General features: G+C 37.9%; 1 protein-coding gene across 1 annotated transcript in view; it reads left to right on the forward strand.

The window, feature by feature from the left end:
* ntn1a (netrin 1a) overlaps positions 1 to 18070 on the forward strand; it is a 48280-nt gene that overhangs the window by 27732 nt on the left and 2478 nt on the right. Inside the window, exons 3-5 of the mRNA XM_077524871.1 lie at positions 5770 to 5919; positions 7771 to 7824; positions 15540 to 15614. Of these exons, the coding sequence (XP_077380997.1) occupies positions 5770 to 5919; positions 7771 to 7824; positions 15540 to 15614 (279 nt within the window). The remainder of the gene's footprint in view (positions 1 to 5769; positions 5920 to 7770; positions 7825 to 15539; positions 15615 to 18070) is intronic.

An 18070-nucleotide genomic window follows, 5' to 3' on the forward strand; every position in this document is an offset into this window, starting at 1 on the left:
ACACACACATATATATATATATATATATATATATATATATATATATATATATATATATATATGTGTGTGTAATTTTTTTTATATATACACATATATATATATATATATATATATATACACATATATATATATATATATATATATACACATACACACATATATATATACACACACACATATATATATATATATATATATATATACACACATATATATATATACATATATATATATATATATACATATATATATATATATACATATATATATATATATACATATATATATATATATACATATATATACACACATATATATATATACATATATATATATATATACATATATATACACACATATATATATATACATATATATATATATATATATATATATACATATATATATATATATACATATATATATATATATACATATATATATATATATATATATATATATATATATATATATATATATATATATATGTATATATATATAATGTGCCGTCGTAGTATGTCAATTTCACAAATGAGGTTTTAGGATTTATTTCAATTTTTGTCGTTGTTTAGTTATTAATTATGGAAGAAGGAAGGTCAAACAGCCGTTTGAGAATTGTAGTTATAAGCCATATTGAGTATAAAACTAAAACTAATGCTAAAACTAATAAATGACATATATGTGCTCTAAAAACTAATTAAAACAACTGAATTTGAAAGTCAAAGTCAAAAAGAACTAAAAACTAAACTATAATGAAAGATCCGAAACTATTATAACCCTGCTTTGTGTATGACGGACCACCAACGGTCCGCGGCCCCACGTTTGGTTCCTGCTACTCTAGCGCTTTAGATTAATGACAGGAAATGGGGGAGGAAGCGCGGCGTCGCAACATTCCTGAGTCTTGTTTCGCCCCCATCGTCCTCTGTCAGCGGAGATGAGTTGGAGGTCTGCGGGGATGGCGGAGCGAGGGCGGTGGAGTGGGTGTTCCCTCTTTTGACACTGAGTTATTTGCCTTAATTCGAGGGGAGGCGAAGGAATGACAGGACAAGCAAAGCAAACAGAGGCGAGGTGTGAAGTGATCGGCGCAGCAAGCGGGAGGTCAGTCGCGAGGGTGAAAGATAGGAAGGAATGGAGGGCGGCGGAGGTGGCGCGAGCACGCCCCTGCGCAGGTGCGCTCGCCGCTTTTAATGACATCGAACCTCAGCCGAGCTAATAAGGCTCAAAGTGAGTTTTCTCACATTTGCTGTAGCTGCAGGTAAAAATAACAGCAGCATAATCCCTGTACAAACAAGCCAAGCGCTCCAAAATGTGATGCTCACGCGTGGAAAAATCGGCCGCGTGATGACAGCTTAAGCCCACGTTTTCCCATATCACTCAACAGGAAGTGAGTAAATAAACAAGTCGACAGTGACAGACCTCAGACAGGCCTCTGCGAAAAGCTTCGCGTGGAAGTTCGGGCGAGATGTTTTGTGTTCTTTTGTGCTTCAATGTCAATGAAACACAAACATTTCGTTGCACCACACAGTGTTCGCAATTCTGCAAATAGTTTTCATGAGTTGCTGGCTGAAGTTTGGCTGTGATCCAATGCGGTCTGTAGTTGTAGATTAATAGGTTAAATCTATGTTTTTTTTCTTTTCTTTTTTTTTTTTTTTTTTTTAACCCAAATAATTCTTTAAAAAATGCTAACAAACATTCACTTTGTTTTCTATGAAGACTCGGGTAAAATGGGCAACAAAATCCTGTAAAAAAAAAAAAAAAAAAAGTAAAAGTAAAATAAATAAATTAATAAATACATAATAATAATAATAATAATAAAATTATTATTGTTATTATTATTATTATTATTATTATCAAAAAATATATTGGGAGGGGGAATCGCAGAATATGCAAATCTGCGGGTGCTGAACCATGAGTATGCGGGCGTTATTTGGATTTTTTTTTTTAAATCATCACACCAGCCGCATTACCTGATTATTTATTATTTAGCATCAGCGCAAAATATGAGCGATGGCCATCACTTTTGCATACAAGGTTTCTATGGTAATGACAGTGATGTCAGGTTCCTACAAGCCATTACAAATAAATGGTAAAAAAAATAAAAATAAAATAAAATTAGCACATACAGCTTACATTGCAAGTTTACTGCTCATAAAGAACAAAAAATAAATAAATAAAAAATACAGTCAAATGAACATGTGTTAGCTATTAAGTACATACCATAAATCCAAGTTTTGAGCTACCACAAATGATGGATACCTTCACGTTTGTTTGCAGAAAGAAAATATTCCTTCCAGCACAATTCCTATAATGACAGAGCATTTTCATGTTCTTTATTGTTTCACAACTGGGTTCCTAAGTGAGTTTAAAGGGCTCGGAAAATCCAGCACGCCACATTTGAATCAACAAAGAAGAAAACGCTTTAGTTTGTTGTGGTTCCCGATTATCCATCCATACATCCATAATACGAACAGACGCCGATAAACAAAAATGAAAGTAAACGCAAATGTTTATCGTTGCTATAAACGATCTTAACCACGTCCAGAGTCGAGTGTGCTTGCATATTTTGCATGAGAGGCTCATGAAGGGGGTGTCAAATCAGACAGACAAACACTGTTAAAAATAAATAAATAGATAAAATATTTGGTCACACATATCAGCAAGTATAGCTTGCTTCATGTGTCATCTATGGGCGAACTACACACTAGTGTACATCGCATAATGTGATGCATGCGATGCATTTGTATTTTTTTTCCACTCAAGAAAGACAAAAAAAAGTTTTAGGTGCCATAGCAATAAATATAATGGACTAAGGATGTTAGATATGGACTGTTAATTTAACAATACACCATAGTCCCCCCCCCCCCCCTCTTGTTTTCTCTCCTTTTAATGTGGATCTGTAAAATACAATATTTCAAATCATTTAAGTAATTTAATTTAATTTTTGATACCTATAATGCCTATCTAGCTAGCTAGCATGCCTATCAAGCTAGCTAGATGGATACGTAACCTAGCTAGCTATTTAAATAATTAAATCTTTGATGTAATACCAGTAATACAGACAGACAGACAGACACAGACAGATAGATAGATAGATAGATAGATAGACAGATAGATAGATAGATAGATAGAGAGTAAGAAAGAAAGAAAGAAAAGAAAAGATCTGGAGTGCTTTACATGAATTGACACTACCTACCTAGCTAGCTAGCCTCGATGGATGGATGGATAATATACAGTATATTCCACCGACTTCTAACAAGTAGTCTGCTCATTTTGTTCCATTAAACGTGCGTAATGATCCAGAGGGGTTTGGACCTCCCATCTGCACGGTCATGCGTAATCAAAAACTAACATTTTCCAAGTTACGCTGACATATTCAATTACATCAACAGAGGCTTCAAATGGGTGGACGTGTGCTCATTAGCCTGAGACGACAACAGATAGGAAGCATGGACTGCTCCTTTGGCGGCCAAATCAAACAACTGAATCACAGATGTGACACGCACGCGCACAAAAAGTTAACACCTTTTATGGGTTGTCTTTATGTCAGTATAGTTGAGTGTGGCTCGCAGCGCAGTAAGCAGATGTGTGTCCGCTCCCCCGAGCGGTGACAGCAAATGAGTGGTTTGCTTATTTATGAACTCTTAGGACCATCGCTCATTCCCATCGGAGGTCATTATGAACGAACGAGAGCAGCGGCTCATACTCCAAACATGTATACCAAGAGTGTGAGCACATCTATATTGCTTTGCATCTGTTTGACATCAACAAACAATGGAAGTCGAGCGTTGACATTGAAACCTTCCAATGGGAATATATTGACGTGTATAGAACGTTTTTGTTTTATGTTTGTTGTTTTCATTTTATTCTCCAAGTCTGATCACTTCAGGAGAGCAAGACAGGCCACTGTCTTGGCTTGATATCTGCCTAATCCATCTGGAGTGGCCATGAAGCTGAGCACACAGCCACTTAAGCGCTAAGTGGACACGCACTTAAAGCAGAACGGCTCGCTCAACATCCCCCAAGTACGTTTGTCCAAAAGGTGCCTGCCAGGGAGCCGTTCAATTTGTCATGCAACCACACAGCGCATCCATCAGTGGAAGTGGACTTTGGCCTCAACCGAGCCGAGGTCCTTCACGATCGAACCGTTACTAAACGTAAAAACCCCAAGGAGGAATGCACTTGCGGCTGACATTTGTCTGAATTTACAGGCCCGAAGACGTGCTGGACGGGCGTACACGCTGCTTGCGGGGCCAGTTGTGCGTACGTGTCCTCTAGCCCATATAGACACAAGTCAGCAATGATAGATGTGACACATTGGCCTGATAAAAACGCAAAAAGGTACAAAGCAGACTTAAGAAGTTGATAAGACGCGTGAACAGAACTATTAGCGTGGAGATAAGATTACACACAGGAGCTTAATGGCAGGAAACATGCACTAGAGATAAAAGTGAGTGTCCCAACAAAATGGAGATCGCTCTTTCCAATACTCTTTGCTTCAACTGTCAAACTAAATTTAGAAACAGCAAACGACTCAAGACTCGTTTCCACAAATCAGTGTTGGACTTGATGCACAACATTTGGAAAATGATTACATTCCTCAAGCACATGTCGGTCAGTGGGGAAGCAAGCGTAAGTGACGTTCGAAGGCCCGCCTTAATCACAAACAGGCAATTAGGTTTGTCCTTGCTTGTTGCAGGCATTCAAACAAACACACTTCCTGAACATTACAAAATTCATTACAGATCCTGGCAAGCTTCTAAGAAGACTGGACAACTTTTGACTCTTTTCTTACGACTACAAACTTGATTTCTTTGTGAAATGTGGCTTTATTCTGGTCAAATTGTGACTTTGTCGAAGAAAGACATTTTTATGAATATGGCAACTAGAGCTATCAAAATTAATAGATTAATCGACAAGTAATCCATTATCAAATTAACTCATTCAATCCCAAAAACGTGTAAACATGTTTTTTTAATACGTTGTCCTTTCCTACTAAAATGTGTTTACATGTTTGTTTGTTTTTTTATGCAAGAGCACACCACCTTTGATGCAGCTTTTGACATGAAGAGGTGGCTTAAAGCAATGGTAGTTATTAAAAAAAAAAAAAGAAACGCCAGCAGGTGGCAGCAGAGTATAAGAGATCAGCCAGGACCATGTTGCAACAGGCTCTTTTTGTCAATGATTTCACCAGGAATGTGAATATTGATGAAACTTAGCTATATTCTAATGCTAATTGCTGCAAAACGGAAACAGATACAAATATACTTTTTTTGCTGATGAAAGAAGAGATGCTAATCTTTGGTAGGTTCCATGTTTTACATTATTTATATATATATTTTAATATTCTGTGGCCCTTGCAAAATCAGTCAAAATCCAGTACAACAGCCGGCATCAAAGGAAGTTGCTTCAGTAATCGTTTGGAGCCAGTTTTTAATTGAAAATTATCACAACAATATGATTTCAGCATCTCTGAATCACTGATTTTTGGAGTCTTTCACAGAAGAAGACTGATTATCTTCTGTGTTCAATCAAAATAAGACATAAGCAATGAGCGACCCGGTAACATAGTCACAACAGTGACCTCATCATATAGTGAACAAAATGTCTGGTTCAATTTTCCACTAATTGAGTGCACCTTTCTGCCACCTGTCCTTCTGCCCCGCCCTCCCACGCCATCACCCGAGTGCACTTTCTTATTTTGTGATCTCTCATACGTGTGCGAGCGACCACTCACTGTGCCTCTCCTTTTTCTTCCTGTGTCCCTCACAGCATGCGATTGCCATCCCGTGGGTGCGGCCGGCAAAACCTGTAACCAAACCACAGGACAATGTCCCTGTAAAGACGGCGTGACCGGTATCACGTGCAACCGCTGCGCTAAAGGCTTCCAGCAGAGCCGCTCGCCCATTGCGCCCTGCATAAGTACGTGCAAACCGTCTTTATTCACACTTTTGATTTGTCTTCTTGGCACAAAATGTAGATTAGAACGTGAGGTTAGTGGAAAACAGGAAAAGTGTTAAATACAACCATTATCTTTCACAAAAAAAGTTGTTGAGTTATGGGAATGAAGTAACAATATTAAGCAAATAAAACGTTTTTTTAAAAATATCTTCAGGATGTGGAGTAAAAAAATTCTGCTGAAGCCAAACATGACAAACACATGAAATAAAGCTTTGTCCCTCAAAATGATGGCTTTTAAAAAAATTATTTTAAAGAACCTTTTCTTTGTTAAAATTATTTCCGACTGTATTCTCGTCAAATTAAGACAATTTTAATTCATAAATATATTTTTTTCCCTTTGACGACTTAATTAATGTTAAATATAATTTAAAACATGATTTTATATTTCTAAATCATTTATTCCTGTTAATAACATATTTTTCTCACAATCAAAAATTTAACAAAACATTATTGTATTGAAAAATGTAACTTGTATCGGGAAAAAAATATATAGATTTTTTTACTTCTAGAAAAACAAAAGCTTTTGCTTCATACTACAGCAGAAATAATTTTAAGACTTAAAATTTAATTTTAAATTAAAAAAAAATATTTATTTTTTTAATTCATACAAAACAGAGAGAGAGAGAGCAATGATATGTTGAATAGGTAAAACTGCCGAATGAAAAATTCTGAGCTCGCTTACAAAAATAAATAAATAAATAAATAAAAATAAATACATTTTAACATTTTAAACTTTTCCTCCCCATTAGGACTTTTTATTAAAAAAAAATGCTTGTAAAAATAAATTTTCCACAGATATTCAAAAATATATATATATATTTTTTTAATCAATCAATTTTTGTTCCCATTTTAAAATTAAGATTCTGCTTCTTCAATGACCAAAGCCTTATTATTGGAATGTATTTACGCTGGAAAAAAATACTGTTTGACTTAATAACATTACTTATAACCAAAATGAGACTTTTATTTTAATTTAAAAATAAAAAAAGAGAAAAAGGGAAGTTTCCTTCATGTTAAACAAACCCTTTGTTTTCAGCACAAACGAAAAATTCCTGTTTCTCGGGAAAAAAAAAAAAAGTTTACATTGTTTTTGTTTTTTCTTGAGGAAAAAAAAATCCTACATTTTAATATAAAATTATAAATTTGTTCTCTTAAAATAAAAACTTTACTACCCAAAACAAATCCAACTTTAAAAACACGTTTTTTATTCTCTTGCGGTTTGTTTTTCCTTTTCAGTTTGGCTCTAACACGCCTACATATGAATCTGATTTGATGTCTGATAAAAAAAAAAAAAAAAAAAAAGGAGGTTGTATTCACCTGCGCGCAGCTGCTTGGCTACTCTTTCTCTTCCTACACACTTTGATGGCTGCGGTTTCACAGCTTGGTCCTTTTTCTTCCTGTTCCTATCTGCTCCAGCATGAAGCGCCTTTGTAGATAAGAGGGCCGAATTTCACGCATGCTTCCTCTCAACGTCAACACAAAATGTCATTGCAAGGGCCAGTCGAAGTGTAAAAATTTGACCATTTCCACACACTTCATGTGTCTTAAAAAATGGTTAGCTACATTTGTACGGCTCTATTTTTGTGACGGACCTGATGTTGGTAATTTCGCAGATGACAGCAGGCCGGTTGTGGGTGTGGTCACGCCCAAATTTAGTCATGGCCAATCAAAGTGGAGGCTGTATGCTAATTGTATACCTAGGGAAAAGAGATAACGCTTTATCCAAGTAAAATGAGAACTTTTGCGATCTGTTTTGTACTTCTTATTCACATAGTATCCTTGTGTTTTTTTTGTGTGTGTGCTGGTGAGCAGAGATTCCAGTTACGCCGCCTACAACAGCAGCCAGCAGCACAGAAGAGCCCTCAGGTGAGCCAACCGCTGACTATGAACTATTGACATGCCACACATTGACTGGAACAAACCCTGGAGACACAAAATAGTGATATGCTTTCTTATGCAATAGTTGTATTGGCCCATGGTTTATTTGGACAAATTACTGTTACTGTATTATTATCAATTTTAGCCTTAAGTCTCAAAGATTCCTCTTACAACAGAAACTAGTGGGCATACACGTTAGGGTTTTTTTTTTTTTTTTTTTGTAATGTACTCATTTTGTTTATAATATAGATACTATATGGCTGATTTTCTTTATACAAACATTACAGCACAGGACTGTCTCAGAAAATTAGAATATTGTGATAAAGTCCATTATTTTCTGTAATGCAATTAAATAAGCAAAAATGCCATACATTCTGGATTCATTACAACTCAACTGAAATATTGCAAGCCTCTTCTTGTTTTAATATTGCGGATTATGGCTTTTTTTTTTTTTTTTTTTTTTTTTTTTTTAACTTGGTCTGAGGAAATATTCTAATATTTTCAGATAGGATATTTGAGTTTTCTTAAGCTGTAAGCCATAATCAGCAATATTAAAATAATAAAAGGCTTGCAATATTTCAGTTGATTTGTAATGAATCCAGAATGTATGACATTTTTGCTTAATTGCATTACAGAAAATAATGGACGTTATTACAATATTCAAATTGTCTGAGACAGTCCTGTATTAGCATTAGCCAACTTTAAACTTGATTCTTCCTGTAGAAATTGTTTTAATTATTCATACAGTATTTTCAGCTAATAATTAACTAATAACTTTTTTGTTTTTCAACTTAAGATTTTGGACAATTTTATACTAAAACGTAGGGCTGCTCGAATATGGAAAAAATAATAATTATTATGGCAATCATTGAAATCACAATTATTTAAACAATTATTTATTTTTTGGGTCAAAACAAGAAAATGTAACGTAAAAAAACAAATTAAAAAATATTAAGACAAATAAAATAGTTTGAAACACTATAATTGTGCAAATTCCTATTGGATGAAACAACATTTATTAAATTAGTTGTTTTAAAATGCAAAAAAAAAGGTGCAAATGTATAAATTTAAACAACTCAAAAATTAGCATTAATAATCTTTTTTTGTTTTGTTTTGTTTAACCATTATGCTGATTTTGTAATTGTGGAGTATAATAATTGAAATTGTAATTGAGTTTTGATCAATTGCACAGCCCTACTGAAATGCTAATGTAGAGTATTCTAGTGTCACCTCAACATGAAACAAATTGAGCAATCCAGGCTAGATACATGTATGGGAAGAAAAGTTTGAAATGTACTCGCAGTATTGTGAAAATGAGTTATGCGGTGCAAAAACAAAAGTAGACAAATAGAAATAATGTCTATTGAAGAATTTTGTGTTGCGCATGTAGAGCGGGTGATTCATGCTGCACGAGGCCTAAAGTGTGTAGCTGGACCGGCAAGCTCCTCTGGTACAGCTTTGATTGACAGCACAGTCACTGCCTAACACCCCCCCACACCTCCCTTCCACTTCTTTTCTTTCCCGCTTTCTTTTTTCCATCTTCCATCTCCGTCTGTTTCACGCTTTGTCTTTGACGTGGCAGAATGTGCGTGTGTGCATGTGTTGTGGCAAGAGGGAATATATCTGGAGTTTCTCCAGGGCCCCCTTTGTCACGACGCCATGCACCTTTGGAATTGTTGGAAGGAATTCTCAGTTAATTCACTTTCATTTTGACTTAGCATCTTGAAATGAAGAGTTGAAAAGATTTATCTTAGTGTCATTTTTTCGTATTACAAAAACGTAGCGATTGAACAAGGGTGTGAACACTTTTTATATCCATTGTATGTAGCTGATTCCGCTCTAACTAAAGTGTGTCCTACTGTGCATCCGTTGATGAGAAGCGTGACGAAAAACGGACTTTTTAATGATGTTGGAGCACGTAGTTAGAGATCATGTAATGATGGCGGGGAATGGCAGGGCTTCCCTCCTCAAAGTTTCTGTTTGAATTTGAGCAGATGGCAACGCTGACATGTCATGACGTGCCAGGGCTGCGGGTCCAACTCGTGTGTTTACATTTTGGGATGAAATATTTACTGTGTCAGTGCTACTTTTTGAACAGCTCTGATATCATTTGACGTATTTTCATAAACAAGTGGGTGAACTGAACTGAAGCGAAATTTCAGGTTTGATACTTGCTGCATTATATGTCAATATACAACCTGCTATTGATCATAACATATGATGCCACACTAAAAATACAAAATAAAGTTGAAATGATACATGATTTTACACGCAATAAACTTGATTCTACATTTTTTAAGAATGTTTTTTTTTTTTTTTTTTAAATATTTTGAAAACATCTTAATTAGGTGTGTCAAAATTAGTGCGTTAATTTTGAGCTAATTTAAAGTTTCTTGAATGGCACTAATTTTTTAATTAATGACCAACCCTTACTTGGAAAGCCTGTACTGTGAGAATTCCAGTTGCAATGCAGCAGGCACGTTGACGTCAAAATTTAGTCGTAATAAATGTAACTAAACAAAGTGCAATTTCTGGAGAAATTGTGTGGGAATGCTGAAAGCAAATTGAGAGATAAATTATCAAATTCTAACCTCCTGGTTACTGGACAATGTGCTTTACCAACTGTTCCACACTTGCTTAATGATGATAAGTTATATATATGGAAGTGGGTGTGGAAAGTGATACTTAGAAAAAGTTCAATGACTGTCCCATTGAAAATGAATGGGTAAAAGATGATATTAAATGTTAAATTGTGCAAATACTGTAAGTAATGTGGAATTAGTTTAAATTTTTTTCCACTTTTATGTAAACAAGAGTACGAAAACTTAGAACAAACTATTTTATCGTATGTGTTATTGTACATTTAGAAAAGATGTAAAATTTGTGATTAATCGTGACTTAACTATTGAAGTCATGGGATTAATTATGATTTAACATTTTAATTGCCTGACACCCCTAATTTTAATGGCTTTACATTTTATTTTTGTTATTTTCAATGTAACCTCCTTTGAATAATTACTATTGTGGAACTTGATTTTGAGAAGATGAAAAATGTAACATTAAAAAAAAAAAAAAAAAAAGATAATATTGTGTGGTCGTACTCCAAGCAGACTTATTTTGAATTTTCTCAGACTTTTCAATGAACAATACAGTGTACATGGTAAAAGACACAAGATGTAGCTGTAACTAGTGTGATCTTTGAAATGTTGATTCATCCAAGGTAGAGAAACAAAAAAGCGAGAGAAAAGCCTGTGTTGATGGAGAAATCAATCAATGTCAAAGGATATTTTGCGCATGCAAGCGCATGTTTGAGCCAAATGAGGTTTAGCGTGACAGTTGTTTGGCAGGTGCCTCCGTGCGCCTCAGCTGGATGGCGAGGAGAAGGTAGGGCACATATTTGGGGATCCGACGAGAGGGCCTAACGGAGTGAATATTAATTTGCCCCCCAATATTTTTGCTTCCAAATATTGAGAAAGATATATTGCCCTCCAATTGGCTGATAACCAATCAATATTTACGCCACTTCTCACTCAGTCAGCTGTGATTGGCTCCAGCTGACCCTAATGAGGACACGCGCAACAGAAAACGGACACATTGCTTTATCAGTTCATACATATGAAATACTGCTCAATTCTTTTATGTTCAGGTTCCCAAATCTCATTTAAATATGACTACTGTCCGCGAGGTTAATTAAAAACAGGTGGTAAAATCCACTTGTGGGATGCTTTCTCTCGCTCCCGTGTTGTCTGGATGCCATCCAAACGAAGTGTAAACAGTGCGAAGCAGAGGAGCTGGGAGCAGGGCAGCACACTGGGCTCCCTAATCTAATGACACGCTTTATTTGCCACACTTTGTTTTGCCCGTCAGTGTGCCGAGGGGAGAAAGGCCTCCTCCTGGGCTCTCAGTCACGCCTCCTCCATTCAACACCGCCGAGTCAACTTAATATGCATCGCCCTACTCAATATGCACATGAGATACACTTGCGTACACCGCTGCGGTTTGCCAAACCGGCGGCAAGGAACAAACAAAGGCTCTACGGCTCCCCCTAGAGGTCTAAAGGGAACGTTATGAACAATGCAGCAAATGCCAAAAAAGAAAAATACTACGCCGACGGTATCAGAAACTGTTAGAAGTCGCTATTAAAATCATCAATGCAGGAGAGAATAACCTCGACTTTTTCTCAAATGATCAGTGTTACTTACCTGTGCTATGATTTGAGCAAGGAAAACCTTGCACCAGATGATTTTCTATCGAGAAGGGAAGTGTGACTCCATGTTTATTAACACGCGTGGAGATTTGTTGTCATACCACAAAGAGTGAATTGTCGCACTGTTCACTACAGGAGATGATGTCCATGACGTTGTTTAGTTAGTATACAAAAACATGATGTTGAAAATGAATTCACATATCAGAGTATAAGTATGTATTTTTAAATATATATTAATTCAATAAAAAATTGAATTATTCCAATGATTTACAATGTAGAGTTGTACATTTGTCTAATCCTCACGTTCGTCCTCCATGAACCAGGAAGTAACCTAACCGGCCAACTAAGAAACGAATGGACAATTTCTCATGAAACAGGAAGTAGCCTGCTAACTCAGAAATGGACGGACAAACAAACCCAAATATTGATTTTCAAATTCTGATTTTTCACCTCTCTCGCTCTCTAATCGTTTCTCTCATTACTCTCAAAGTGTGGCCTGTGTCTTGTCTACTAAATGATTAGCAACCAGGAGCTAGCTGCTAATCAACAACACACATAGATAATAAACAAAACAACAACAGCAGTCCGATTGCGATTGATTCAACATCCCAAGAATGTTCAAGTAATTGAATTGCTCTTTTTGCCATTTGAGTAGGAAGAAACCACTAATCAAAATCACAATCAAAAACAATTCACCAAGAACCAGGAAGTGGCCAGCTACCACACTGAAGGGCACAAACTCATTGTTTTGAAGTGTTTAGCAACTAGCGCTAGTAACGAAAACGATTCAGTTGACAGTGTTCCAGAGCAGTATTATGGTCAGGGGCATAGGTCCAGATCTGATTTAGGTACTCGCCATGCAGGCTGCAAACAAAGCAGCGTAGTAACTACATCGCCGCATTTGAGCAGCTCCCACTTCCCCTTGTCTGTAATGTGCAAACAAAGGCAACATTTGTCCTCCCGGTAGGGGACTGCCTGGTCCTAAACGTGGGGTCTTGGGGCTCCTCGCAGCCAGTGCGATGTCGCTAATAGGGTAGGAAAGGCTATCAAAGGGAAGTATCGTGATGCTTCTCAAGGGGGGTTGGTGAGAGAACAAAGCTTCCTTGCCACAGCTCCAGCCTCTAATCATTTAAATGGTAATCAGGGCCAGCTTATTTAGACTCCATTTAATTTGTCGCTAAACTAGTTACGCCAGTGATGCTAGCGGACTTGAGCTATTCTGGTGACAAACTTCACTCTTGCTCTATCTTCTTCTTTGTCAGCCCCCCGCCTCATTCCTACTGTTTTGCGTAGGTGAGGGGGTGCATTTTTTTCTCCTTCCAGTGTTCCCTTGGCAACCTCATTGAAAAAGAGCATAAAGGAGGCACGGAGCAAAGATCTGCTCCCCCAACAATGAAGTTTGTTCATTTTCAAGCTCCGACACTGCATCCAGAGGACTCTCCTCCGCTAAAGAGGCCGTCCCGTTTCCTCGTGTCGCATTCGGCGAGTCGGAACTCTGGATCCAATTTTCAGGAGCAGAGAAAAATAAATCTGATGATTTGCTTTCAGGCCGTGTTATTGTTGGAGTACAACTGTAAGTGGGTGACTGATTAGCAAGCTAGCATGGGGCAATGCTCGGAGGTCTGGACCAAATGGTCTGGGTTTTTTTTTTAGCATTGGATAGTTCTTAGCTTTTCGGTAAAGTTACAGCCTCTAAAATGTGTCATATATGGTCATTTGGCCTCTATTGACTCCTCAACGAATACTTTTAGAATCGTTTAGGTGATGGCCGTGTCTGCGTGAGGTATTTATTTGTTCAGAGTGGACACACTCCCCTTAAGAAAAGTGTCTTCTGCTCCTAACTCTTCTTCATGGATGGCTAATTTTCCCTTCCTGACCTCCCTTTGTGCGGCAATGACCCCTTTCATACCACCCCCAGCCTCCACACCCTGGAATAGCCGCCAGCACCCCCACAAACACTCTTTCTCCCAATGTCCACGCTGCAATGAATGCAAACGTTTGACACGGCCCTTCGTTGGGGCCTTGATCCCAGGGCGACGGTTTTTTTGTGGGGGTCGAGGTGACAAGCGAGGTGAGATTTGGATGGACGTGTTGTGGTGGGGGGGTCTGGGTGGGCGGTGGGAGGGTGGTCCACATTGGGCTGAATGATTCCCAGGGAATAAGTGGCTATAGGCTGGTAATTTGTAACGCTGCAAACTCGCTGATCAGGCCTATGCAGCGGCCCACACAAGACAGCTTGGGGGGTGGAAAATTCTTTCCACGCAGCCACTTGCACATCGTCATGGATGCTTTGCAAAAATATGGTAGCATTTTATTTTAAAATCAATACATGTTCAGTTACCTTTTTTTTGTGGTATGAATAATACGCATGTTACATTACGCAGATGGTTCAGACAAAAATGTATATTTTTTTTAGATTTTGTACAAAAGTATGTGTATTACGGTATCTCGTCTATGTATACAGTAATGTGTAATATTGTAAATATTCTTACTCAAAAGGAATATATATACCGTAAGTTCCGGACTATAGAGCGCACCTGATTATAAGTCATGATGTACATACATAAGCCACACCTGATTATAAGCCGCATGTGCCCACATTGAAACATAAGATATTTACGAAGACGATACTCAGAAAGAGTTTTCAAAGGTTTAATAATATACCTTAGCTTTTCTTTCCAAACAGTGCCTGTGACGCGGCAGTAACAGCAGCAATACGGTAGTAACACAGCACTAACAGTGCTGGTTAAAAATAACATACCGATAAAAGGGGGCGGGGCGTGGGGGGGGCCGGTGACTGATTAGCAGAAGGGGGGGGGGGGGGGGGCGCGTGAGAGGTAGCTTGCTACCTTTGTGAAGCAAAACAAACGTTTGCTTGCTCTAAATCTAAAATATACATTTAGATTCTCATCATTTAAAAAAAACATTTAATCGCTTTTGTTGCCATTTTATTGTCTCATACATTTCTAGTTATTTTAACAACAATGTGCCATCTTATAAAGTACAGTCTGAGACTCACGTGGCAATGATATTATCTCAAACCAGGGGTTTTCAACCGGTGGGTGGGGACCCAAAAGTGGGTCGAGGACAGGTGATAAAATTTGCAGGGGTTCCTCGGGGCACAACAGGACAGACATACGACATTTTATTGTCAAGGATACATTTTGGATTTGCCACTCGTCATGTTCCACATCAGTTTCCTTATAAGGTGCTCTTGAAAGGCACTTTAAGCATGTACAGATTTTTTAAAGTTTTTTTTTTTTTAACTGTAGATTTTCTTAACTGATGAAGTCTATTAAAGTGGGTCACGACTTTGCTACAATTAAATACAAAAATGCGTGTGACAACAGTTAAAAATCTCTAAACTAGATGAAATATAAATAAACCATACATTATTTTTCAAATCCTAATGTGATTATTCCTTGGGACTCTTCAAACTGTTCATGGTAATGGTCAACATTTTCCCTAACTGTATTTTTACACATCTTGCTTTCAGACTGTGACTCTTACTGCAAAGCGTCAAAAGGCAAACTGAAAATCAACATGAAGAAGTACTGCAAGAAGGATTACGGTGAGTCAGTGGTGTAGATTAACATTCATGTAATGGGGGTGTAATGGAAAACTAGAGAAATTCCAATTAGAGCACCATTGTAAACATGACTGTTTATATTGTAGAGGTAACAATCCCATGTAAGCACACGTTTTGCTTTTTTTAATTATAAATTCGCTTCATTTTAAATGCAATTGCCATTTGGCTCCTCATCCAGATCATTCCCTGTTCACATGCTGAAGTTAATCCTGTAGATCCATCCTACCCATCTCAGCTCCACGTTGCATTTTACAGGGGAGACATGATGACACTGGTGGGCGTAAAGCGTGTAAACATGAAACATATTACACCTGCTGGGACGAAGACGACAGCAGAAAAACAGAAGGAAGTTACAGGGAAAGAGGATGATGAAATAAATCAAAATCCGACGCTGGGGTTAGCTCCATGAGAGATTCTCATTAGGGAGGCTGCAGCCCCACCCCCCCTTACCCAAATGCTGTTGTGCTTCCCGCCACATTCCTGCGCGCGTCCGCCCGCCACGCCATTCAAGGTGTGGATAAGACGTATGACCTCTCCCCCTTTTTTTTTTGCTCTCCTCGTCGATTGAAGTGCTCAAGCGAGCAGCTTGACGGCCAAGCCGACGGGGGTTTGTTCCGCAAGGATTTGCGGGTGTTAAGGGGGTTAAGGGGGTCAACTTAAAGGCGCCTCCTTCCTCGACGACAGCCCACCATGTCGTGAGAGTGGCCTTATCGCTCAAGATCAAGCGTTCATCAGCGACAACGTCCGTGAATTTAATCAATGTCGGCGTTTATGTATAAAATTCCCCGCAGAAACCGTCCGTCATCACGGCACAGAGCACCCTCATGCAGCGTGTGGGGCTCCACGTGGCTGAGATCTGCTGGTAGCGAGGGATGACACAGTCAAATTAATTGAAGTATAGTGTCTTTCATATTAATTCATGGCTCATATGCCTTTATTTTAGCGTAAGCCTAACCTATAAGACATGTATGTATAATCAATCTGTTAGCATTGTTCACAAAAAAAGGCTCTAATGTGCACCCAGATCCACAACAGACCAGAGACAAGATCTTGTCTGACTATTCAAGCACACCACAGGATAGAAAGCGAGTCAGGGCTTCGTTTTGAAAGGATCAGCAGGAGAGCCGGACGGCATGCTGCGTCGCAAAATGATGCTACAAGCCTCTTGGGGCGACGTGTCGAAAGAATCACTAAGGGGGTCCGAAAGAGGGAGGGAGGGGTACGGCGGGTGAAGATGTTCAGCGGGATTGTAATAATGATTGTATGGAACACAATGCTGTGTGGTAGCAGGTGATGCGGAGGTCACGGAGCACCGGTTATCGGTCAACAAAATGGCCGCGGGGAGGTCAAAGTACTACCGGTGGCCGATTCAATAACACTGCAGGATACTCTATTAATTCCACAATGAAGGTGAAATCATGGTCTTGCTTTACAGTGCTCCACTTCAAGTTCCATTATATAGTAAGTACAGGGGAAGCGTAATGTAGCTAATAGCAGTTAGCTCAATATCATACATCGTAAGATAGGTGCCGCCATTCAGGTATTTTTATTTTTTTTGGGGGGGGGTTGAAGTGACAGTGAAAACGTGAGATACAAGTGCTGTGAACTCAAACCAACTCAGAACTTCAGCAAATATTGAACAATTCCGCAAAAAAAAAAAAAGAGACTTTAAGATGTTTAATGCCACTCCCAGTTGGACTTTACTGTCAAACTAAAAATAAAGTAGAGAAATAACTCTTTGTGTACTGTATTTAAAACAACCAAATAGCTTTGCGCAAGGTTTCACTTAGCTTAATGATAAAAATCAATGTAAAACGCTGTTGACATGCCAACGGTTAGCATTAATAAATGCAGTTGTAGAATCAAGGTGCAGCTAGACAATATAACAGTTATCTCAGGCATGAATATTTTTTTAATCCTCTATGAAAAATGACAAATATTACTGTCACTTAAAGTTGCAGTTGAAGTACTATTCATCTTCATTTGTGTCTGCATGACTGCATTATACTCCCACCTGATGGCCAAGGTAGACACAACAGAAGCATCAGCACAATAAATTGGATTGCAACATTAAATCATTACGTACAAAGTGTTTAATTCTTTTGATTACATGTTCATTTCTGTTATTACTCGTTTTTATTAATTACAATTATTATTCAATCTGGGGTTTGGCTTGAATCCTGAATCCCCCCGGACACCCAATCCTTCATTTTACCAAGACATTTCCCAAATTCGCTGAAAGAATTTGGGGAAGACCCTTTTCTGCTCCCACTCCACAAAGTGAGGTCCAGAAAAGAGGGTTTGATGCCCACTATTCACAAATATTATAATTATTATTATTATTATTGATGAACTGTCTGTTTATATGAAAATAAGGACACATCAACATTTGCACTCCGCCACAGATGCACTTATCGACAAAAACAGTAAGGCAGTGT

Source organism: Festucalex cinctus, chromosome 6, assembly GCF_051991245.1.
Source record: "Festucalex cinctus isolate MCC-2025b chromosome 6, RoL_Fcin_1.0, whole genome shotgun sequence".
NCBI lineage: Eukaryota > Metazoa > Chordata > Actinopteri > Syngnathiformes > Syngnathidae > Festucalex > Festucalex cinctus.